This window comes from Macaca mulatta, chromosome 11, assembly GCF_049350105.2.
Source record: "Macaca mulatta isolate MMU2019108-1 chromosome 11, T2T-MMU8v2.0, whole genome shotgun sequence".
Taxonomy (NCBI): domain Eukaryota; kingdom Metazoa; phylum Chordata; class Mammalia; order Primates; family Cercopithecidae; genus Macaca; species Macaca mulatta.
The window spans coordinates 29993071-30019395 of record NC_133416.1 but is presented as its reverse complement, the minus strand read 5'-3'; the positions used below and the strand labels follow the sequence as shown (position 1 = coordinate 30019395).

Here is a 26325-nt window from a genome sequence, read left to right as displayed (position 1 = left end):
CAGCTCATTTTTGTATTTTTGTAGAGATGGGGTTTCACCATGTCACCCAGACTGCTCTTGAAATCCTGGGCTCAAGTAATCTGTCCACCTTGGCCTCCTGAAGCACTGGGATGACAGGCATGAGCCACCATGACCAGCCCCAACCTTTTTCTAATTTGACCTCTATATGGCATTTGACTGACCTCACTCTTTCCTTCTCCTCTCACTTATCCATCCACTCTTTCTTTTCTTCCATTTTTGTTTATCAATCCTTTGACCAGATAGCTGCCAAACTTCCATGACTCCCATTATCTTCTCAGACTAATAAAATGCTAGAGCTTCCAGGTTCTGTCCGTGACCCTCTTTGCTTTTCCCATGTGCTCAACTGTGCTATGAAAATGGCCTCCCTAGCTCCTCCCATTCTCATTCCGGGCCTGGCCATGTGGCTGGCTTTGGCCAAAGAGATATCAGCAAATGTAATTCAAGCAAAGGCTTGAAAAGCATTTGCCCTTTGTGGCTGCCCTGTGGTGTGGCTCTAAGGAACCCTGAGGAACTATGTGAAGAAGCCTAGCCTAGTCTACTGGAGGATGGGAGACCATCTGGGAAACAGGCTAGTTCTCCCAGCTGTGGCCAACCTAAACCAAGCTGTCAATCACCGGACACGTGAATGACACTATCCTAAATTATGCATGCAGTCTCATCTAAGCCACCAGCTGACTGCAGACGTCAGGTAAGCCAGCCGAGATCAGAAGAATCATCTAGCCAACTCACAGAAGTACGAGAAATAATAAATGTGGTCTGTCACAAAGCAAAAGCTACCTGACACATCAACTGTGGCTTAGTCTACACCAAACTACAACTCTACATTTCTCCTAAAATTGATGGGCCTCACTCCCCATCAATCTATGTTTCTACATTAATCCTAACATTTAGATTCATGTTCCAACTTTCTGTAAGAAATCTCCTTAAGAATGTCCCATAAGCATATTGGATAGACTAGATCTACAATTAAGCTCATTCTTTCCCTTCAGTACTTGAGCCTGTGCTTGGATTTCCTTAACTCCTTAAGAGCACCATCCACTCACCCAGTTGCCCAAACCAGAAACTTACTCTCGTTTTTCAAATCCAGAGACCTTAAATCTTGTCAACCCGTAAATTTCTCTAAAACCTCTTCCCACCTTACCACTTCACTGCTATTGCGTTACTTCAAGCCCTCTTCATTTCTCACCTATTTTAACAAACTTTTACCTGTTGACCTGTCGTCACTCTCCCATTCTGCTACCAGAGTTAGCTTTCTAAAATGGCAATTTAATCATGTCACTGCCTAAGGTTTACACGCTAAGACCTTAAATCAAGAGCATGGTGCGTGAAGCGGCCTGCCCCCTGACTGAGCTCTGTGGTCGGCCCCACGCGCCCTCCTTCACCTGCACTGCTCAATCCCAGCATGCACTGTGCTGTTTCATACCTGGTCTCAAGACAAGTTTTGACTCATGGGCCCTTTGCTTAAGAAGCCTTTATTTTCCCAGTGAACAATTCTTGCTTTTCCCCAGAATTTGCTCAAATATGTCCTCTTTGAAGTCTTCTGAACCCCCGACCCCATGAGGAAGTTATGTTACTCTGGGTGCTCCTATAAAGGTTTGAGCATCTCATAAGTCCTCATTCAACACTGGGAGTTTTGTTTGCTGTTGCTCGTTGAGGGACAGAAATGAAAACAAAATTAATTTCAGTGATTTTTTAAAAAATAAAAGTCACGGTGGGCAGCTTGCTAATTCCTTGTCTTTTTATTCAATAGTGGGAAACATTAGCAAAAAAGGAACCTGTATGAGTAGGTATGATGATCAGTTTATTTCCAGGCAATAAAGAGCAAATAAAGAGAACGCAAGGCAAAAATAAACAAGGAGATAAGAAAAACAGAGTAGTCAAGAATGAGAGAAAGAAACTTACAATGGGAGAAAAGGATCAAGCCAAAGTTCTTTGACATTCTGTTGTTTTTTACTTCCTTGAAATTACTCTTTTTTGGGGGAAATATTCCCTGGTTCTATTCATTCAGGCAGATAAGGGGAGAGAAGTTCTGATGACATCAGCTGAACACAATTGCGGCTGCCTGCTAGATACATGGATGGTCAGGCAGGCCATGAAGAAACCCACTGTTTTCGTGGGGTAACTGCATCCCTGCCCTTAGCAGGATGAAACATCAGATGTGGATAACAAGAACCAACTGGCGGGGGAAAACCTGTGGAAACCTTGGAATGAAGCCAAAGTAGCTGAAGTAAAGACTGTGCCGCTGTTTTCTGGTATTTAATCTCTCAGGAGAGCAGAGACAATCACAGATGTGAAACGGGCCAGGAGTGTAAAGGAAATAATGAGTAAATGGAGGACAAAATCAACATGACCATGAAGCTGAGTGAGGCTGTCAAGTTAGCTCCTTCAGGGCCCACAGGTCAGCCCAGAATTTTCAGTGCCCACACACAGGATCTACTATGGAATGTATCCTCTCTCTGTCACCTGAATATGCGGAACTGATCAGAGAGTTTGAACATTTTCTGAATTCATGGGGGCAGAGTTCTCAGTGGAGCCAGTGCAGCTCCTCCCTATTCCTGTGCATACAGCCCACCTAGGAGTGTGCACACCTGCCCCTCACTCCTAGCAGTGTTCTTTCTGGGCGTGTTCTTTTAAAATGGAATAGCTCATGAAATTGCATGGAACGGTCAAAATGGTGTTAAAAAACATCCACATATATATTTAAATTTCATCTGGATACCTTTTCTTCATTTGCTGCCATCAAAGACTCCACAGCTTTCTTCATTTTTTGTACTTCGATGTCTGAAAACAACACCAGATCAGAAGTCAGTTTAGTTCACACGTGTGACAGTGATCAGAAGTTATTTACTCTCCAGACTGAAATATTTTAAGGTAAATATGTTAACGATTTCTTTCATTTATTCTTTTAAAAGGGCACATTTATCACCCATATTCTCTTTTAGGGAAAATCTGAAAAGATGGACGTCTTCTATCTCACCTGAACAGTTGCCATTCTAGAAAGAAAACAAGGGTGTGTGAGAACTAGCTATCCTCTCTTAAAGCAATAAGAGAATCTTCATGAGAACACTGAACGTGAAATTTCAGTGCTATAGTAATAAAAACATGTTTTTAAAAAAGGAATCTACAAAGCAGTGCGTGAAAGCCATGAATGGTATATATAATGACAAAAGCAGAGAAAATGATAGTTATAACCACGATAGAGGCATGAATGGTAGGAGCCTGATGGCATGTAGTATTTACATGAGTAGTCATGCTAAGAAGCTGGTTGTAGTTCCATACATAAGCATAATAAGTACTTTGCTTCATCTATAAACTTCATTTCCAATACTACCTTAAGATAGATTTCAAGACATAAAGGCCAAAGTAAGCTGAATGTGATTCTCCTTAAAATTTGATATTCAAATACAAAAGCATGTTACTTGAATAATAAAAATCTTAAATATTTTAAAGATGAAAAGTCACTCCAGGGCCTGGTGCAGTGGCTCATGCCTATAATCCCAGCACTTTGGGAGGCCAAGGTGGGAGGATTGCTTGAGCTCAGGAGTTTGAGATCAGCCTGGGCAACAGAGCGAGACCCTGTCTCAAATAAATAAATGAAAAGTCACTCCAAAGCGAGATCACAAACTACAAAATCGAAACAGGAAAAAAAAATCAGCTAAAGTTGCCTGCTTCTGAGAGAAAAAAAAATTACTGAAGATAATATTTTTTTTAGAGACAGCGTCTTCCTGTCATTCAGATGGAGTGCATGGCACAATCACAGCTCACTGTAGCCTTGAACTCCTGGGCTCCAGTGATCCTCCCACCTCAACTTCTTGAGGAGTTGGGATTACAGGAGTGAGCCACCACATCCAGTCTTCTTAAGATAATTTTTAAAACAGTGGTGCATCATTCTGCATTGGTGTAACATTTTAAATTAAGATATATTCTATAGGAATTGAGAATTTAACATCTGGGGGAAAGAGCCCCTAAGGAGTTAATTTTTTTTTTAAGACATGGGGTCTCACTATTGCCCGGAATGTGGTACAATGGCAAGATCATAGCTCACTGCAGCCTCAAACTCCTAGATGCCTGGGGCTCAAGTGATCCTTCCACCTCATCCTCCTGAGTAGCTGGGACTACAGGCATGCACCACCATGCTCAGCTAATTTTAAATTTTTTTGTAGAGACAGGATCTCACTATGTTGCCTAGGCTGGTCTTGAACCCATGGCCTCAAAAGTGATCCTCCCACCATGTCTGGCAGGATTTATCTTAATGTTGCATTAAATATTCAGGCTCCATTAATCAGCTGAATTCAATCTCTGTTGTAACAATGTAACATGTTCAAAGGAGCTTCTAATAGATCTCAGACAAATAGTGGACTTCAAAACATTGAAAAACAAAAGCAAATTTCAAAATTATCTTTCAACTCTGGTAAACCTTTAAAATCATGAGTTTTCGTACTATAAGAGTTGTTTTCTCCTCTGACCCTGTATCACCTAGACTGCAAGGAACATGTTTTCTTACATCCACAATGCTGTGTGCCCTGTTGTACCCTGTAGAGCAGAAAGGTTGAATCAGACAAAATCTTCAAAATGATCTTTTACCTTATTGTTTTATTATCCACCCTCTATTGTGTACACTCTGAAGAAATGGAGGGCTTATCGATGAAGCAACTTTACATCTTTGGTGAGAGAAATGTTTTAAAACACATGCAAAGAACAGTCGAAGGTAGTATTTTTGGTGAATGTAAAGGCTGATGGAAATGCACCAAACCTTACTTTTTTCTTTGAGCTTCTTTTTAAAATTTTCATCTGTGCAGGAAAACCCATCGAATTGGAAGTTAGCAAACATTACGACAATAAATAATATTTTAAAATCACTATTATTTAGTCTCCTTTGAACTAAAATAAAGGAAATCTAACCTCATAAAAACTTTTTCAGCACTATTTTGTGACTGCAGGATTGGCAGTATAATAATGCTCTGTGTGAGGTTAGAAAGAGAATATGAGACCTAAATTTGAGTTACTACCTCTGTTACTTCATTTTTCTGGACCGTGATTTTCTCACATTAAAATTAGGTTTATGGAGTACAAGCACTTCTTATACCATAAATGATGAAAACCTAGTTAATGTCACTTTGTTTTTATATTTCCATCACAGTTTGATACCTGGTCCTCCTGAATGTGACTAGAACGCTGCTTGTGTCACGTGCAACTCACCACTCAAGTTCAACAACACTGAAAGGGTCTATCTCCTGTCCAATAAGATGAGGCCACTGAGGATGCAGTTAGAAGCTATCCCAATATCACCCTGACATGAGCTTTCTAAAGACTTGCTCTCAATCCCCGTATTTAGCTGGTGGGCACTGGTAACACACAGTTCCCAGGTTGATTCGAGTCCTCAGATCAGACTTTGGGTAGCATTACTCTAATATCTTCTAGCCCACAAGTCCTGTGATGCCATTTTATTCTTTATCTTTCTTTTTTTTCAGAGACAGGATCTTGCTCCATTGTCCAGGCTGAAGTGCAGTGACACAGTCATAGCTCACTACAGCCTCAAACTCCTGGGCCTTCAGCGATCCTCTCTCCTCAGCCTCCCAAGTAGCTGGGATTACAGGATTGAGCCACCATGCCTGGCGAAATTTGAAATTTAGAAATTTCAAATCTTAAAAAATTTTTTGTAGAGACAGAGTCTCATTGTGTTACCCAGGCTGGTCTTGAACTCCTGGCCTCAAGCAATCTCTCCTTCCTTGGCCTCCCAAAGTACTGGGATTACAGGTGTGAGCCATTGTGCCCAGCCCATTTTATTCTTAAAACCCTAAAAGCATGATCAGTATGACCTGTTTCTGAATGTCCCTTATCAATATACAATTCTATATATGCCAAACAGTAGGTGATGGGCTGGGGCGGAGAAGCGGTTGGCAGTGAGAATCCATTTTCCTCAGGTTTGATGAATTTTCTGACGGACAGGGAATTGGGATACCTACAGGTATATAAGGCCATGGTATTCTAGAGCAAAGAAGGACTTTACAGATAATCTAATTCAAGTCCCTCATTGGACAGACAATGTTACTAATTTTCTTTTTCTTTTTTTTTTTTTTTTTTGAGATGGAGTCTTGCTCTGTCGCCCAGGCTGGAGTGCAGTGGCCGGATCTCAGCTCACTGCAAGCTCCGCCTCCCGGGTTTACGCCATTCTCCTGCCTCAGCCTCCCAAGTAGCTGGGACTACAGGCGCCCACCACCTCGCCCGGCTAGTTTTTTGTATTTTTAGTAGAGACGGGGTTTCACCGTATTAGCCAGGATGGTCTCGATCTCCTGACCTTGTGATCCGCCCGTCTCGGCCTCCCAAAGTGCTGGGATTACAGGCTTGAGCCACTGCGCCCGGCCACTAATTTTCATATAACGGATAAAAATGTAACAAAGCTACATTAACTGGAATTTGTACTGTTTCGAATGAGTCAGAAATTGCTTTGGTATCTCACAATGCCACAGTCATCATTCGTAATTACAAAGAAAGCTTAAATTTAACCTAGTGCTGCCAGATGTTATGCACATTATATTTCCAAATGTAATTTTAAAAATATATTTCATTTGGGCTATTTTCTATCACATACAACCTACTTTGTTAGAAATTATGGTCCATATAATACTCAGAACGAACCTCTTCAGTTACGAAAAAAAAGATTTGGACAAATTCATGCATTTTTCCAAAAACAGAATTAGCCTATTTCTCTAAAAGGTAGAGGGGCTCAATCCCTGGTATACATTTGTTACTAATTTTTCCAAAGATACAGAACCATTTTTCTCTTCTGTCTAAAGGGCAGAACAGTTTCTAAGTCTACTTTATCTAATTTCAGTTCTGAGGGCAACAATCCTGGGACACAGGGGTGGTTCTTTTTAACTCTTTTGGCATACATTCCCCTGCATTGCAATTGAGACAAGTCCATTCTTGTGATGAGAATTTACAGTCTAGTAATCCTAAACACCAAATGAAGTACAGAATTCCCCTTTTCCAGGTGCTGAAGAGGAAGTTAATGGATTCCCAGTCACAGTAAAGAGTCTTGGAGAATTCCCTGTGGTTCTGGGCCTGGCTGGATTCTGCTACTCTTTCTTTGATGCTAAAACTGCACATTGACTATCATTGGTTTCTTTTACAGATTTTGGAGGACTTTAAAAAAATGAGATGACAAATGTGAAATATATCTTCTTACCTCTATCAACAATTTCAACCCCTTCTCCTTTCATCTTGCAAACCAATTTTTCTTGTAGCCTTTTTACTTCAGATTCCTTTTCTTCTAGTTGTTCTTTTAAAGATGCCAGTTCATCCTACAAGTTACAAATTCATTTAAAAATAGCAGATCATGACTAAAAAAGAACATTCAGAGAGCACATTAGCTCTTTAAATCAATAATCAGATTTTATGAATGAAACAAATCTATAAGAATTTAGATGCAAGCATCAGAAATCAGACAAGGGCAATGAAAAGCAAAAAGCAAGACTATTAGCAGAAGTTCTGTTTATAATAGTTATGGTATAATTACTACAAGTTTCTTTGTAATCAAATGAAAAAGAGATCTTTTAAAGTGTAATTAGGGATGGGATAGCCCTAAGGTTTAAATCTTTACATTAAATTAAAAATATAACCAAGTTAATCAAGGAAGATAATCAAATTAGATACTTAGTGTCATAAAAGCAAAATAAAATGCAAATTGGAAAAGACTAGCTTGACATTTATTCGGCATTTCAAGTTGGCACTCATGCCTCCTTGACAAGCACAGAGTTTCATTAATGGGTAAAGTAGCAAGTCATCAACAACTTTAGCTAAATCATGAAACTAAATAATTCACCCTCATCGCTAAGATAAAAGGACAGAATCTCCTACAACAATGGGAAAAACTAAATTAGAAAACAGATATTTAAGCCCTCTTTTAATTTTTAAGTATACAACTGTATAAGATTTCAAGTCCATCCTTCTATGTACTAATGTTTAAATTTTCAGTTTCCTTTCAGTAAAGAGAAGCTTTAGGAAACAAATTTTGCTGGCTGTATTTAACACAGAAAATACAGCTATGCAATGCTAAGACGTACAGCTTTATATTCAATATCACATTTTACTTTCAGAATCTGTAATGATATATTTATTACATTTAGTACTAAGAGAAGATGTAGTTCTCCAATGAGGCGAGGCAGTTGGCCCTATAGTTTTGACTTCTGGTAGAAGCAGAGTGGACAAGTACAAAACATTTTCAGTAGCACTGGCAGGAAGTGTGAACCTGTTCTCACCGTGCTGCTTCTCAGCAGTCATTTCTATTCGTAGCCATGATAATGTCAACTGCTGTACATTTACCATCAAGAAAGTCCCTAAAGAGGAAAGTGACCTCTACTGTGGATACGAAACAGAATTCTTTCACAGGTGAATGTTTACAATTATTTTACTAGGCTTGGGTCTCAGTCTAAGAGAGTTTAATTTATAAATTCTTTCATTTTACCTGTTTATTGTATTTCACTAATTATTTCATGTATTTCTGAAAACAACATCAGGGATCCCATCGTTCCTTCAATCAGCTTGAGGTGATTTTAATCAACAGGTGAAACACACACAATGAATGCACATGCCACTAAAACATCATCACAGCAAAACAACACAAGCCAGAAAGCAACAGGCCATGGACCCCATCACCCAACGTCTACTACACCTTCAGTGACTCCCATTTTTGTTCCATCCGCTGCTTTTCATACTGCATCTGACCCACCTTGATTTTCATGCTAGAAAGTTTGGCCATTAAAGACTGGTAGAGAGACAGAGGAATGAAAGAAAACTACAGATAGAAAAAGACAAACTAAATAACCGAGAAAATAGTACCAGTTTATAAAGGAGGTTAGATACAACTCAGAGAAAGGGCAGGTTATGTTCTGTTGGAAGAGTTAAGCCTTGTTTTTAAATTCAGATCAGTGGTGTTTAAATTCAAGAAGGTTTCCAGCTTGGGGGGAACTTCATTTACTTTTACAATACCTTCTTTATCATATACTAAGTAGAAAACATATTATTTATATTATTGGGCATAGATGAATAGTGGAGACATTTGTTTGAAAATGTCAACCTGCGAGAAAAACTTACTTTGGTTGATTTAAGCTTTTTTTCATACTGAAGTCTCTCACTGTCCATTTCACTGACTTTTAACCTCAAATCATTGATCTCCTGAATCAGTCCCTGTCCAAGAAGAAACAAGAAAGTGCATTAGGAAAGTGGTAACACAGTTACCTACATCTATAAAATAGCAGCTTGGAAATCTTAAGAAGTCACCAGCTCCTAGGGTTAGTTGTATGAATCAGATGAGACAAATGGAAATAAATGTACCTCCTTAAGAACGAAAGCATCTTTCCATTTAAAACATTCCTTTAAATCCCCAATGCCTCTGCCTTAAAGTGGTGGGCTTATGAAAATAAAAGGTGACTATAATTTTGATTAAGAAATGTAGCTTAATATTTATTATGTCAGATATTTCTATCTTAAAAATGACTCTATGAATGCTATTTCATAGAGTGCTATTTCTATTCTATTTCATAGAATGCTATTTCATATTTTAAATATATCACATTCTTTAGTGAAGCCATTTACCTTTTCAACCTTCTCAATGATACATGGTTATTAAAACAATTTGTAATTTCTTCCTTTGTCCACACGGAAGAAACACGGATTGATCGTCAACCCAATATGGGAGAATGAAATGAAAATTAAATCCTTTAAGCCCATGAATCCTTAAGATTCATGAAACAGCCAGGAAAATGTTTTATTTTTACGAAGTGAATAACAGGAACATGAGAATAGTCAAATCAGTTTTAATTTTGCGGACTATTTTAATTATTGTCATATGTAACATCACAAAGTTTCTCAACTATTCTCTAATCTCTGGGTATGTGCGTACGTTTTAGCAATAGTGTTGAATTTTTATTAGAAGCTTATCAGGGATTGAGTTTACTGTAAGTTTGATGACAATTCTCAACTGGAAAGTGGATGAGGGCCCTGCAGTTCACCTAATTTTATAATTAGAAAATGAAAGAGAAACCAATCCTAACGTTTACATGACACAACACAGTTTTGCGCCTTTTCTACTGCCATTTTTTATTTTATTTAGTGTCACTTTTTAAAGAACCAATTTGCTCATAAAACTTGTCCAAGTATTCTGATAAATAGTGGTGTATTTTTGTCCAGAGCCCAGAGAGTAGGAAACGAAATTAGAATGTTAAGCAATATTAACACCTCCAAAAGAGACACTCAAATACTCTGCATGGGAGTTGACTTATTTTTACTAAAAGCCACAAAGATCCCTACAATGGTTACTATATTTTTGCTTCTCTCTCCCTCTCTCTTTTTTTTAAAGACAGAGTCTTGCTCTGTCACCCAGGCTGGAGTGCCGTGCCGCCATCTTGCTCACTGCAAGCTCCGCCTCCAGGGTGGCATCAGCCTCCCGAGTAGATGGGATTATGGGCACCCGCCACCACGCCCAGCTAATTTTTGTATTTTTAGTAGAGACAGGGGTTTCACCATGTTGACCTGGCTGGTCTTGAACTCCTGATCTCAAGTGATCCACCTTCCTTGGACTTCCTAAGTGTTGGGATTACAGGCGTGAGTCACTGTACCCAGCCAGTTTCTCTTTTTACAAAGACATGCATGTATTCCTGGTTCACAAATTCATAGACTACAGGACAAAACTGTCCACGAATGCCAAAAATTACAAATAGAACAATATTATAAGAAATAAAACTTTGTAAATAGAAATTATTTTAAACTTCCAAGTGTAATGATTCAAGTTCACAAAGGCTAAGAGAAGGGATGCTATAATGAAATACACTTCCCAGTAAACCCACAGGCTTTTAAATTGTGGTCTCTTATAAAATGGGGCAAAATATTACCTATCATAGTTATACAATTACTCCTTAATAATGGCACAATATTTCACTTAGATGATATCTATTTTCTTCTTATGAATTAGGTCAAGAACTGTTTGACATTATTCTATAACATATTTGTGATTCCTCATCTAACAGGTCAGAATTCAAGTTTGAAGAAAAAAATAAGCTTTTCCCAGTTATCTAAACTAATCATCCTTGCATAATATGAGTCCTTAGTAATATTCACCAATATGATCTTTTTAAATATATATTTTCCTACTTTCTCATTGCTAAGAAATAGCATTGAATTCTTATCTGCTATTGTTGTATTTTACCCCTTCCTTTAGAAATAGTGCCAATGTGCAAAGAAGAAACCATTGAAAAAAATGGAATTGTAAACTGGGATAATTTATCTGTTTGAACAAAAACTACTCAACTATATTTCATGGCAATACTTTAAATATGGTCTACATTTCCAACCTGAAATCATATCTTCCCCAGACAACACAAGCTGGAAAATCTACAAATGGCTCCCTAATGTAAAACTTTAAAAAATAGAATACAAATTATTTCAATCAAGTTCTTATCAGAAGTTCAGTCCTTTTAAGAAACAAAATCCCTGTTCCCTTTCCCTTTTCCCTTTCAGAGAACTCCTCAGGGCTCCCGCAGGAACTCAGTCTCTGACATGTATGCTCTTACCACAAGGGGGCACTGTCGAAAGATGCTAATCATTTCCCATTAGCAAGTCCAGGGACAAGTTCTGAATCTTCCAAAGTTTAAAGACTTTTACCCTCAGTCCTTTGGAAATGCCTATACTTCTTCCCCATGCCAATATTTTCTTGGAAATTAATATCCAAATAATCTAAAATTCTAAGAGAAAGTTAAATATTATAGATGCATGGAACAGCCAGGAAAATATTTTTATTAAGGGAACGATAGAATATTCAAGTTAGTTTAATAGTGAAGATTATTTTAATTATTTTCATATGTAACATCACAAAATTTACCACATATGCTCTGATCTCCGGATATGTGCATACGTTTTAGAAATAACCCTGAATTTTTATTAGAAGATTATCAGGGATTGAGTGTACTGGAAGTTTGATGACAAGATCTCTTTGTATATGATTAAGAGTGCATGAGTGAAACAATGAAAAAATGGGGGGAAAAAGTTTGATTAAAAAAAGCAGCCAAACTCAAGGGATATAAATATTGCCCTGGCCTCTTACAAAAATAAATGACACATCTACTGCAATTCAGTTCCAACACTTGGTTAACATCTCATATCCAAATTAAGCTAACAGCAGATGAAGATTTCCCCTTGACTTTGCAGATACAATGTAGAAGACTACCTCTATCCACATCTACCATCGATTCTTCCCTGCAGCAGAGCTAGCTCCACTGCCATGTTGTCCATCTGTTGACTTGAGTTTTACTATTACCTTACTTAGCGACTATGGGGTTAGGACCTGACAAAAAGAGGAGAAAGAGGAAAATATCAGAACAGATTTTTAGAGAAAGCACAAAAGCAAGAATTTTAAATTGGGTGACTTTCTACATCTTGTTTTAAAAGCCCCAGTTTTGATCAAATGAGAAACATGCTCATATAGGCGACTGACAAAGAGATTTAAGATTAAAACATGGCTGGGCATGGTGACTCATGACTCTAATCCCAGTGCTTTGGGAGGCCAAAATGGGAGAATTGCTTGAGGCCAGGAGTTCCAGACTAGCCTGGGCAACACAGTAAGATCCTATTTCTAAAAAAAAAGAAAAGAAAAAGAAAAATTAAAACATGAACCAAATGAAAGATTTCCTTTTGCTATCGAGGAAACAAGACATATATCAAGACTTTCCACTATAATTGAATCTTTGACAGAAAATTTAATTTTGAAACTAGCAGTGGAGTAAAACGCATTTCCAAATCTATAAAGAACTTTCCTCTAGTGGATAATATATGTAATGCCTGGTACTATGCTGGCTTATAGTCAGCATGAAATACATGTTTGAAATAAAAACAGAAGGGAAAAATAAGTAAGCCATTTTCTCTCCTCTCTCCTTGGTACCTATTTTCTAATCCAGCATGACACCTTTCCATACTCCAACTAAGGAAACAAAATAGGAAGACAAAAGGAGGGGAGATGGCCCTCAGAGAAAAGGAATTTCTGCAATTCTTTACACTTCATTTCAAATGAATATATTTCAAATGGATATGCGCTCTCTCTCCACCAAAAACCAACAGAGAGGTTAAGAACTTGCCAAACGTCACACAGCAAATAAACTAGAAGGCCTGAATTAATAAAATAGAACAAACAATAAAGCTTGTTAAGCCACTAAAATTATACTTCAAGTTAGAGAATGTACCCTGAGTTTTGTAGAAGTACAGTGAGTCTTATTTAATTGGAATGATTTACATGTGAAATAGATCAAAAGTAGAAGGCCAAATTAAAAGACCTCAAAAAACCTCTGTGATTTTGTGAGTATAGAATGTTAGCACGTTTTCTCTACAGATTTTCAAAATCCAATTACATAGTAAATAATCAGTGTGCCTAAATAACAACTACTAGTGAAACCATGCATTTAAGCCCATTATTCACAAAATGAAGAAAACCAGCATGGATGGACGGATGCTCCAAATATCCTAAAGTCAAAAGTATTTCTAAAGGTTAATAAAAGGATTAATATTTCATATCAAAAGGCTAAAAATAAAAATTGCCATTAGCATTTAGTGATAAAAAGTCAATGCAATGAAAGATTATTCTTAAAATGAAGCAGGATGAGGGCACGTAGTAATGCCTTGCACACCTCCAGGGAATTTCAACTTTGCCCTAGGAATGCACGTGTATGAGAGACAGAGACAGGGGGACAGAGAGAGAGAGAGGAGAGACTGTATCACTCACCTCTGTGTCTCTGAACTTATCTTCATAATCCAATCTGTCCTTCTCTACAGCCGTCAGTTTCAACTTCAGGTTAGATATTTCAGCCATCAGATCCAACTTCTGAGTTTCTAAGGATGTCCTACTTAGAAGCTCCTATTGGAATTTAAGAGATACATTCAATAATTCTTTTATTATAAACAGCCACATGTGAATTTACCTCATTTATGATCACAAAGCAGCACCTATTAAGTGGAGGATATGGTAAAATATAATTACTGAATGTACACACTTTTAAAAAATTGTTCACTTGAGGCCGGGCGTGGTGACTCACGCCTGTAATCCCAGCATTTTGGGAGGCCGAGGCGGGCAGATCGCTTGAGGTCAGGAGTTTGAGATGAGCCTGGACAGTATGGTGAAACCCTGTTTCTACTAAAAATATAAAAATTTGCTGGGCATAGTGACGGGTGCCTGTAATCCCAGCTACTCAAGAGGCTGAGGCGGGAGAATTACTTGAACCCGGGAGGCGGAGGTTACAGTGAGCCGAGATCTCGCCATTGCATTCCAGCCTGGGCAACAAGATTCCGTCTCAAAAATAAAACAAAATAAAATAAAATAAAAAACCATCTACTTTAGTTACCCTCCTTTGAGCAGAAATAAGCACATGTCAGTTTACTGAGGGAGACATATGTTATGTAGATACACATGCATAAACCACATATACACTTCAGGGTGATGATAACATTGATTATGGTGATACTATGTTTGCTATATGCCAGGCACCAGTTATAACAAATACTGTTTCAATCCTCATAAAAAATTTATCAGGTAAAAATTCTTATTATCCTTAATCAAAAGATGAGGAAACATAGTACAGAGAGGTTAGGAACTTCCCTAATGTCACAGAGGGAAAAAGAAAAAATAAAGACACAGCAGGAATGGAAACCTAGGAGGTTTTGCTCAAGTGCATACTCCATCCACGACCTTACAGAGATATTTTCTCTTCTAATTTTGTGGGTACATAGTAGGTATATACATTCATGGGGTACATGTTTTGATTCGGGCTTGCAATGTGTAATAATCACATCATGGAAGATGGGGTCTCCATCTTCTCGAGCATTTATCCTTTGTGTTACAAACGATCCAGTTATATTCTTAATTTCAAACATATAATTAAATTATTATTGACTATAGTAACCCTGACATGCTACTAAATACTAGGCCTTATTCATGGAAACTATTATTTTGTACCCCTTCACCATCCTCCACCTCTCCCTTCATCCCCCACTACCCTACCCAGCTTCTGGTAACCATCCCTCTACTCTCTATCTCCATGGGTTCAATTGTTTTATTTTTAGATCCCACAAATAAGTGAGAACATGAGATGTTTGTCTTTCTGTGCTTGGCTTATTTTACACATAATGACCTCCAGTTCTATTCATGTTGTTGCAAATGACTGAATCTCATTCTTTTTTATGGCTGAATTGTACTCCATTGTGTATAAGTACCATATTTTCTTTATCCAGCCATGTGCGATGGACATTTAGGTTGCTTCCAAATCTTGGCGGCTGTGAACACAGTTGCAGTGAACACAAGAGCTCAGATATTTCTTCAATATACTGATTTCCTTTCCTTTGGGTATATATCCAGCAGTGGCATTGCTGGATCATATGGTAGCTCTATTTTTAGTTTTGGTATTTTTTTTTTGAGATGGAGTCTCACTCTGTCGCCCAGGCTGGAGTGCAGTGGTGCAATCTCGACTCACTACAAGCTCCGCCTCCCAGGTTTACCCATTCTCCTGCCTCAGCCTCCCGAGTAGCTGGGACTATGGGCATCCACCACCACGCCTGGCTAATTTTTTGTATTTTTAGTAGAGATGGGGTTTCACTGTGTTAGCCAGGATGGTCTCGATCTCCTGACCTCGTGATCCAACCGCCTCGGCCTCCCAAAGTGCTGGGATTACAGGCATGAGCCACCGCACCCAGCCTCTATTTTTAGTTTTTTGAGGAACCTCCGAAGTGTTCTCCATAGCAGTTGTACGAATTTACATTCCCAACAACAGTGTACAAGGGTTCTCTTTTCTTCACATCTTCGTCAGCATTTGTTATTGCCTGTTTTTTGGATAAAAGCCATTTTAGCTGGGGTAAGATAGTATCTTCTTGTAGTTTTGATTTGCATTTCTCTGATGATCAATGACATTGAGCACCTTTTCATATGTCTGTTTGCCATTTGTATGTCTTCTTTTGAGAAATGTCTATTCAAATATTTTGCCCATTTTTAAATTGGATTATTAGATTTTTTACTATTATATTTTTTCTTAATTATAAAACATATACTTATGGGTGAGAGGAAACCATCTGAATGCAAAAAAAGAAAATTAAAATAAGCCACAATACTACTGACATTTTGTTCCAGATTCTAATTACATAAACACTTTCTATTGTGTGCATGTGTTTTGAGACTCTGCTACTCTCGTTTTTTTTAAATGTGCTGGTCTAAGTGAATCAAGAAACTTACCGCTGCATAGAGCAAACACAGCACAGAAACGCAGCATCTGAAATAATTCAGCAGGGAAATCCCATCTTGGTTCTGGCCTCTGCACATACCTGCTGTAGCATTTCTTCTGTGGCATTCAACTTCTCTCTGTGCTCTTCAAGACAAAACTCCAAATCTCGAATCTTCTCCCCCTGAGCCTCCACCTGGTCTGTTAACACACTTACCTGTATTTAGAGCAAAATCATACAATGAGTGAAAAAGAACTTGGGTTCCACTGAATACATTATTTCTCTAAATGGAACAAGAAAAGGAATGATCCTACCACTCATATGGTTTTAAAGAAAAAAAATATGCGAAGTACCAAGAAGACAGTGGTCCCTCGCATTCCTATTTATATGTTGCTATTTGATTTAAGGAGGCCTATACAGTTTGGAGGAAATTTGTATAGATTAGGAATGTACAATACTTTTTGGTTAAAGCTACTTCAACCATTTATGAGAGCGAGCGTGCAGAGAAGTTATCTTTTTTGGGGACAGGGTGGAGATAGTATTAGAAGAGAGGAAACAAAGTTAATGTTTGAAATAGAAATTATCAAGAAATTATTAAAATTTGATACTTCAAGAAGAATAAGAAAAAGACCCCGGGGGGTGGGCGGGGAGCATGCACGGTGGCTCACACCTGTAATCCCAGCACTTCGGGAGGCCGAGGTGGGCAGATCACTTGAAGTCAGGAGTTTAAGACCAGTCTGGCCAACATGGCGAAACTCTGTCTCTACTAAAAATACCAAATTAGCTGGCCATGGGGGCATGTGCCTGTCATCCCAGTTACTCAGGAGGCTGAGGCAGAAGAATTGCCTGAACTCAGGAGGTGGAGGTTGCAGTGAGCCAAGATTGCACTGCACTCCCACCTGGGCAACAGAGTGAGACTCCATCTTAAAACAAACAAACAAACAAACAAAAAACAAAAACACACACACACACACACACAAAACCCAGGGAATTCAAATTCCATGAGCTCTTTGAAGATGACACTGATCACAGATGTGTTCAAAGCCAGGGGGCAGCTCAATATACTCAAAGGTCCATGAGGAGCTGTTGGGCTAGTCCTTCAACTCTAGTGCTTAGAGCCGATCTCCGAGATTTTCCTCAATAATCATCACCCAGTAAATATACTTCAATTCATTTTGCTCAATATACCAAAGAAAAACATACTTCAGTTCATTTTGCTCAATATACCAAAGAAAAATGTTTGTCAAGCATTTAAAACATTATGAAGAAGCAAACTCAAATTTAGCCCACAGGGAGGATTCTACTCACTGTTTTGTCTCACCCAGGGTATCATTTTTAAAATTGAAAAATTAAACATATATACTCAGATTTCAGATTCAGAAATATAAACATACATATATTCAGATTTTATGCTATATTCATATATCTGAATTTTAGAACAGATCAGACAACATTGTGCCTGTATTCAGACTGGCCGTGGAAGAGCTGAGGATGATTAATGGCGGCTCCTTTTAAACTGGTCGTAAACACCATCATTCTGCCCCAATCCTCACCACTCCCTATTGTGTACAGGTGGTTTACCAGGCTTATTTCTGTTAGCAGTCTGGTTGCTGCAAGCAATCTGAATTTGCCAGCCCAATTTAAAAGTCTTTGTAAGTATGCTGCAAGGAAAGAACAGTATTTAAAAATCACTTGCCTGAAGAACGAGGGATTCTTTATCATTTTCTAAACGTGCCAACCTTTCTTGATACACATCTCCGTTCCCAGGTAGGTGTCCATTTGTCTGAAAAAGGAAATAATATGGGTAAGGCTGATCTTCTCTAAGAATGATATATTGAGGATAAATGAAAATCACAGTGTTCACAAGTCCAAGGGGCCTGAATTGAATCTGGCACAGCTGTCACTGTCAAACAGAAAACATGAGAATGCAATTTGGTTCATTTACCACAAAAGAGGTAAGACAGGCATGTTAAGCGTATAAGCATGTTTTTGCCAAAGTAAACAATTTCTTATCAAACAGAAAATAATGACCCACAAGGCACAGTGGATACTGGTATCTCCACTGAGAGCAGACACACACCCAGGGGCAGGCAAAGCTTTGTCAGTGTTTAGGGGACACCTCTAGCTGTTGAGGTCTGTCTCTTTTCCTCCAAAAGCATAAACACTCAGGCCACAGTGACTTCCCCTGGTAGCTCCGACTAGCCTCACTTATCTGCATTTTAACACTTTCTGTCCTGATCTTACTAACTTGTGAGTTTGCTTCTTTGTATAATGTTACCTTCTATTCCAGGGCAGAGCCTATAATTCATTTTGTAACCTCCCCAGCATCTGGCTCAGTGCTCTGCATATACTGATGCTTACTTACTATTTCTTCCCCTCCTTCCTGCCCCTGGACACTTTTTAAAAAAATCATGTTTCAGTATATTTAAGCGTTGTATAAATGCCAAAGGAAGTATAGACTGAGAAACGACGTATAGATTGTTTCTTCCTCAACTGTCTCATATGCAAGTCATGAAAGAGACACACGAAGAGGCTCACAAAGAACAGAAAACCTAAAAACATAATTTTGAAATGTACGTAGTAGCATAAGTGGTGTCTCTCGTAATCTCAACATAACCATAAGATAATGTAATCCCAATAGAATTTCCTGATTCTTCATTCAAATCCAATAGAAATAAAAGTCAGCTGAAATCCGAAAGTGTTAGATGGGGCCACCCAGGGTTCAACTGAAAAAGGAAACAATATCTTCAGATTTAGAACCAGAAAAAATACAAACTGAATAACCTTACTCCCCAGGGCACATCTGATGTGACATCTACTGTTTTTCCAGAATTAACTGATACCATTGTTCCATCTTTCCAATAAATGTGGTTTCCAGTATCAATTCTTGGAATAACAAAAGTCATGTGCTGGGAAGGGGGAAAAAAAATAAAACAGGGCTTGAATGAAAAGAAGACTTCAGAATGCTTTTTCTAAAAACTTTACATACTGAATACATTTTCCAAAAGGCCACAAAGAATCGGAGGCTAATTGAGTAAGGGTGCAATGCATATTTAGAGTGGATTAAAATTTTACAATCAGCTGCTTCGCCACACACCTCCACAATTACCACAGCATAATTCTGCTCATGTTGTTAACTGAAGTGCCCGGCATTAAATTACAAGTATTATGAAGAGTGTGATGGAGTGGCCTGGACAACTTCTATTCCTGGGGACTAACATAAAAATAAATTGTGCATAACTTCTCGAGGGCAGTTTTTTGGAAAAGGGCCAGGATGCATAATCCATGTTCTCAATCTTAAGAAAGTGCCAAGACAGGCCCTGTAGAGGTTTAAATTCCTTATTTTGATTATAGACATTAACAGGCATCTGTTTTTAAAATCCCATACAAGTAACAATATTTCAGAAACAGATACATTTCAGTAAGTAGAAAAAATCTGCTGTTTAGTGAGGACAAAAAGTAAAACTGGCCAAGGGTGGTGGTACATGCCTGTAATTCCAGCACTTTGGGAGGCTGAGAATTGTGTGAGCCCAGAAGTTTGAGGCCTGCCTAGGCAACATGGCAAGACCCTATCTCTTAAAAAACAAAAACAAAAACAAAATAAACCAAAAAGTACTTAGCCAAGCTTAGTGGTGTGCACCTGTGGTCCTAGTTACTCTGGAGACTAAGGAAGGAGGATCACTTGAGCCCGGGAGGTGGAGGCTACAGTGAGCCATGTTTGCACCACTGCACTCCAGGCTGGGCAACAAAGTAAGACCGTGTCTTAAGAAAAACAAAACAAAACTGATCTTTCTTCTGGTTGGAGGAAATTATAGCAAGAGGAGAGCAGTGTTTCCTTCCAAGCTACTTTGTATGATATGGAAGTGAGGTGTTCCAAAACCAGTTCTCCAAAATGAGCCCCAAATAGAAACAGATACTGAAAATTGATTCAAAATGAGCATATTTATGTTTCTCAATATGGTATTGATACTTATAAGCACTCAATGCTCAAGGGTAGTTTAGTATATTAAAACTCACTATAGGAACATAAAGCAGAATTTAAGAGCGATCAATGTTACATCCTTGTGTTAACTTAAGTAAGTAAAGACTGTTCTGTCCACATGTATTTATATTTCTGCCAATTCTGTTTCTTTGCATTAAGAATATTGGCAGTAAGATCCATTAGGTACATACCGTATTGTCTCTATTCTTCCTCCAACTCCCACGTTCTACCAAACAGGTCACTCAAAACCTCCCCATATATTGCATGCTCTCTCACACACTTTTACTCCTTCTGCACGGACCGTCTTTTCCCACCCTTTCTTCTTCTTTCCCCATTCCTTAAGGTCCACCTCTATTAGGGCTTGGTCTGTGAAGTCTTCCTTGAATTCACTGTTTACTATGTGCCAGCAACAGTATCTAGATGAACCTTCATTACAGCAGGCGTTACTCTGAATGCACTAAGGTTAGACTTGATTGCATACATGTCCCTCTCTTCTAATAGACTCTGCATTCTTTGCAAGTAGATTTGCCTTGGCATGTGACACACAGTGGGTGATAACTAAATGTCTGTTGAATGGAAGAATGACGACAGGTGTTCAATAAACAAAGTTGAATAAAAGATGACTACAGGTTTCGTTTTGATCTGGCCTTCTTACTTCTCAGTGGGTCTTTATTTATGTGTCCTCTATAATCTGATATGCACTCCATGGTTGACCTCTATCTAGACTGGCTCCTTTCTCCCCAAGCCTGTACTCTCTCTTCCCACTATGTTTAGGAGGTGATCTCAGAGCCTTTGTAATGGACAATAGTTAAGGCCATCTTGTGTGAGCTCCCCTAGACACTTTCTTCCTCAGTGTGTAATAGTATAAAATATATTACCTCTTATTTCGTTCCTTTCTTTCTTCCTGCAGGCTTGGGAGAACTGATTCTTAACTCCTTCCTGAAAGCTCATCATTCCACTTCTAGTTTGGAACCTTGATTTCCTGTTTCACTGGGACCTGTAATCACCACTTCTACTTATCATTTTCCATTTCTTCCTTTTCATGAGCTTTCTTCCATTTTCCTTTACAACAACTATCCCAAGGTTTTGTACCCAACACTCTACTCACCTCCCACTCCTCCCTCTCAGGTCAATCCATCTTTCATAACCCATTTCTACCTCCTCCTCATTACATTGTGCCATTCTCCTTTCCCCATCTACTGGCTGACTTTCTGGGTCTTGTCTTAAACTGTGCTCTTTAGTGTTTCATCCTATTCTGCCTCAGGTGGATGACTAATAATTTTATGTGAGTTGGTCACTCAGCCTAAGTTTCTCAGTGCAAAACTGTCTTACATTTCTTTTGATTCTTCCACGGTGCTTATAAAATCCTGAGCACCTAATTTAAAATGTATTTAAGTATAAACTCCTGTTGAGTCAATCTGACTTTCAAAGCACGGAAGAGAAGCCTAAATCACTTTACCTTTCTACTTTAGCTCATGGTGCAACCTTTTACTGACCACATCCAATTCAGCTAAGTCAAAACTGGAATCAACGTGGGGATTTCAACAGTACAATATCCAACCAATAGTGTGTGTGGAGAGTCAGGGAGGGAGATCTAACTCAACTGTAACAATGGTACTTTGATTTAATTAAGGAACTTATAGCTTCTGCCAGGTTTTCCTGGCATGATGGGGAGAAGCACATCTGAAAAGCTTTATCCCTCATAGAATTACAGCATCTTAGAGCTAGCCAGGAACCTCACCTGGAAAACGAATTCCCTGACTCTACATGGCAGGTGGTACACATAACATCAGAACACCATCTACTTTTCCCTTCACCATCTAAGTGGAAAGCCTTCTTTTATTTATTTATTTATTTATATTTATTTACTTACTTATTATTTATTTATTTTGCAGTTGCAAGATTTAATAGAGTGAAAACAGAGCTCCCTTACAACAGGAGGGGACCCAAAGGGGGTTGCCACTGCTGGTTCAAATGCCTGGGTTTATATCCTGATTATTGTCCCTCCCCCTGTGCTCTCAGGTGATAGATGATTTGATTATTTCTTTACCTCCTGCTTTTAGCCTAATTGGTATTTTACTGAGCTCTCTTTACTACCTGATTGGTTGGGTGTGGGCTGAGTTACAGGCCCCGTATTTAAAGGTGGGTGCGGTCACCCTCTCCAGCTAGAAAGCCTTCTTTTTATATCAACTTCCTTTTAATTATCAAGTATTACAATCAAGCATAAAGACATAATAAATGTTAACATCTTTCCTTTGCATCTGTTTAAAAAAATTTTTTATTACAGAAAATTTCAAACAGATTTAAAGTTAAGAAATGAGCGTGATGAAACCCCATGTACTCGCTGCTCCATTTCAATAGTTATTAATTCACGGAAGGTAGGAGTCTCAACCGCTGTTTTTACTTGTAACATCATGCTGTGTTTTCCTTTGATTTTCTGGTTCTATTGGTTTGCATTGGTCTACAGTTGTCTTCTTCCCTGTTTCCCCTTTGTTTCACTTTGTTCTTTCCTGAGCTCTGCTGTCCTGTCTAAATCCAAAATCAACATACAAGCAGTGATTCGCCACTATTATGCTTATTTATTTTACAAAACAGAAACCAATTTTGAGTGTAATAGTCCTAAATCATAATGGTGAGTACCTAAATTAAAATGGGGAAAACAGCCCCCTTTTTAAGGTCAACAGATGTTAAAGTACAGCTGGATTAGTAATACTACATACACACAAATGCATGCACAGACCACATTCCATCCAGTCATTATACTTATTTTTAAAACTAGTTATTAAAGCTGTCATGGAGTCTTGATTTCATAATTCTGTTTTTAAACATTCAGTATCAAGAAAGGAAGAGTAAGGCTCAGTCCATGAAATCTCCTTTAAGTAAACGTTATCTCTAGTTACCAAAAGAAATAACTACTATGACAGCATTTTGTACTCAGAATTATACGTCTGCCACGCATGCAAACATTTACTGCATGCCTGCTCTGCACTAGACTCTGAACTAGGAGGAGAGATTGAGACTTGAATCCTTCAGCCATGAAGAGCACAGTCATATTGCATTTGAGTTCAGTACCATAATAAGGCATCTTACACCACTACTGTCCAAAGAGTCAGAGAACATGATAGCAGTGATGCTGGAAACCAAGCAACCAGGCAGCGGCAGTACTCCACTCCCCTGTCCTCTCACTGGGTGTGATGGAATAAGGGCATGAGCTTCACAGTGGGCAAGCGGAGGGTACATGTTTACACTATAATATTACCCTAGTCATAGGTATACACCTAAGTCCCCTGAATTTGGGGAGAACAGAGAAAAAAGAAGATCCCAGTGTCCCTAGAAGTGAAGTCCCAGCTCCTATCTCAGTACAGCAGCAACTTCATTCATTTAATATTGTGATTCATTAATTTATTCAACATTTGTTGAAAGCCAGCAACATGTGACAGGATACAGAGATCTAGAGAAGGAATCTGTCTTCTACTTTGGAAGGGTAACATGGGACCAAGAAAAAGTCCCTATTGTTCTTGTCACTTTTTCTTTCTTAACTCACTTTCCTAAAGGAACAGGGAAACCTCTTTCCATTCAATCCTAACAAATACCAGTGGCCTAGGATTCCATGAAAAGTACGTCTTTTACCTCTGTAAACTAGGAATTTGGCTGATTTGGTCCATTTGTTTTTCTGTGCCTGTGAACACTTTCCATGGGAGTTTACTTGAAGCTTAATTTTAGCTAGGATGTCTCAGTGAGGCACCGCATGACTCAGATAATTGTGATCACCTATGGGATATAATCTTAAGATGTATCTTGTTTGCCAAGGCCTGAGAAAACATTTCCTAGAGGCACAGATGAAAAGCAAAGCCGGTCAGAAAGCAGCAGGGATCGGAGGGTGGTAGGACGGGGACTGCTTTGTGGGGCTGGGAGTCAGGGACTCAGGGAGAACAGCCAGCAACCCTGCAGAGAGCATGTCCCGTGGCTGAACTCTTTTAAGTTATGAGTATTTTTATTTTTATAGCAACTTTTAAAAATACACATTTGGGATTAATATTATCTAACTTTTAATGTAAAAATAAGAGAGAAGTGTACTATGATGATTAACAGGTCTGAAGCCAGTCCAGAACACCTCATTCCCCCTGTTTACACTCTATCTATCTCCTGGCTGATGATGCCTGCTTTGGAGTTACTACCATTAGTATTCACCATTAGTATTTCACTCACTTTTTTGAAAATTGTATTTTTGTAATTTCTGCTGACTTTGGGATGGCCTCATAATTAAAATTGCCAAATAGTCAGACACCTTTGGGATTTCACTACCTGATCCCCTGCTGACATGGATCAAGGTCATGATCCTCAGTTAAAAAAAAACATTATAAGAATGTTCTAGGGCAACTCATCAAGTTAGACCTAAAGTAAATAACTATTTGCTTGACTCAAACAATTAGACATATTTTTCTATTTGCCTTCTTGAATCTGGAGCTTCATAAAGCAAGTAATTTTCCATTATTAATATCTGTGTTAACACATTATAATATTTTACTATCAAAACAAAATTCAGTCTTAGTAACTAAACAAATATGTCAGAGTCTATAGTTTTTTTTAACCAAGGAGACACACTTCTGAGTTTTAAAAGAAATTTGTTCATTTCTAGAAGCCTACAGCTACACTTGTAAATTCATTCTTACAGATTTAATGTCCCTTCACTATAAAGGTTACTAGTGTTGGTATTTGATCACATTCAGTGTCTGATCATATGAAACAAACAGGCAGGAGCAATCAGTAGTAAAGAAATAACCTGCATCCTACAAGAAACCAGGGGATCTCCCTGGCCCAGGCAAAATGATAGTTGGAACTGCAAATGCCCAGTTGCACTAATGAAAAGGTTAGTACCCATCTTAAAGTACAGGGCTTGTCAAGTTGGCCATCATTAAACATGAATGGAACCATAATTATATATCTGTTATTATTTACAGATACATAATTATTTCCAAAAATTTTTGAATTTAAGTTTTTCTAAAATATTCCAGAAGCTTCTCTGTAGTCTGAGAAATGTTTGTACTCTTTTATCGCAAGAAGGGAACTATGTATGGATGGTTTGTAACCTAACTCCCCTTGCAACTGGACCCAACTCTTTCCCTCACTGCAAAGGGTTCCTGTTAAACATTTTCCCTCTATTCTCTTCTCTACGCTCTACTCTTCAGTATTGCCTTTCTGACTAGCCTTTTTCCAGGCGTATCCATAAGCCCTCAGCATACATTAGTTCATAGGATCCTTACAATCCTAAGTGGCAGTAACCATCATCCCCATTTTACAGATGAGAAAACCAAGACACAGAACTTCAGACATTTTCACAAGGTCATACAAGCTTCGAAGAGTTAGGGTCAACATTAAAATTCAGGTCTGCTGTTACTACAGCCTGCATTTGAAACTGCCTAGATGCAGTCCTGCCTTATCATTAACTGCTTCCTTTTTTTAAACATCACAATCTCTTTTATTTGGGCAGTTTCCCCATACTCAAATATGAAGGGGGAATTTGCTAGGATTCTGTGTTCCTTAAATTCTAGGATGCCATCAGTTTTAACTTTTTATTGTCGTAAAATACACATGGAAACTTTAGCATTTTAAACATTTTAAAGTGTATAGTTCAGTGGTATTAAGCACATTTACACTGTTTTGCAACCATCACCATCATTAATCTTTTCATCTTGCAAAACTGAAATTCTATATGCAATAAGTATTATCTTCCCATTCTCTGCTCCCCTCAGCTCCTGGCAGTCACCACTCTACTTTCTGTCTCTAAAATTTGACTATGCTAAGTACCTTATTAATAAAAAGGAAAGAGGGGAGAGAGGAAGGGAGGATAGATCCCAGCTAAAATGTATACATATACCCATTTTAAGATCATAAAACATATCCTAACTTCTGAAATATTAAATTGGAAAAATCTAATATTATCAGCCAATCACTAATTATAAGCATATAATCTTCTACTTGTTGGATTCCCAATGCTGGCCCAAGTTGCTTTTTGGTTCTAAAATAAAGTCTATCATGGTAGGTGTGTGGTGACAACTCAATTTCACTCCTAT

The 26325-nt window shown here is 38.4% G+C and overlaps 1 protein-coding gene across 1 annotated transcript in view; it reads right to left on the bottom strand.

Annotated features, from left to right (window-relative positions):
* The window catches only part of PPFIBP1 (PPFIA binding protein 1), a gene marked incomplete at its 5' end in the record, with an annotated part of 117222 nt that overhangs the window by 30466 nt on the left and 60431 nt on the right, over positions 1-26325 (bottom strand). Inside the window, 7 exon segments of the mRNA NM_001265753.1 lie at positions 2741-2802; positions 4780-4812; positions 7211-7325; positions 9118-9210; positions 13790-13921; positions 16372-16485; positions 17966-18052. Coding sequence (NP_001252682.1) covers positions 2741-2802; positions 4780-4812; positions 7211-7325; positions 9118-9210; positions 13790-13921; positions 16372-16485; positions 17966-18052 — 636 coding nt within the window.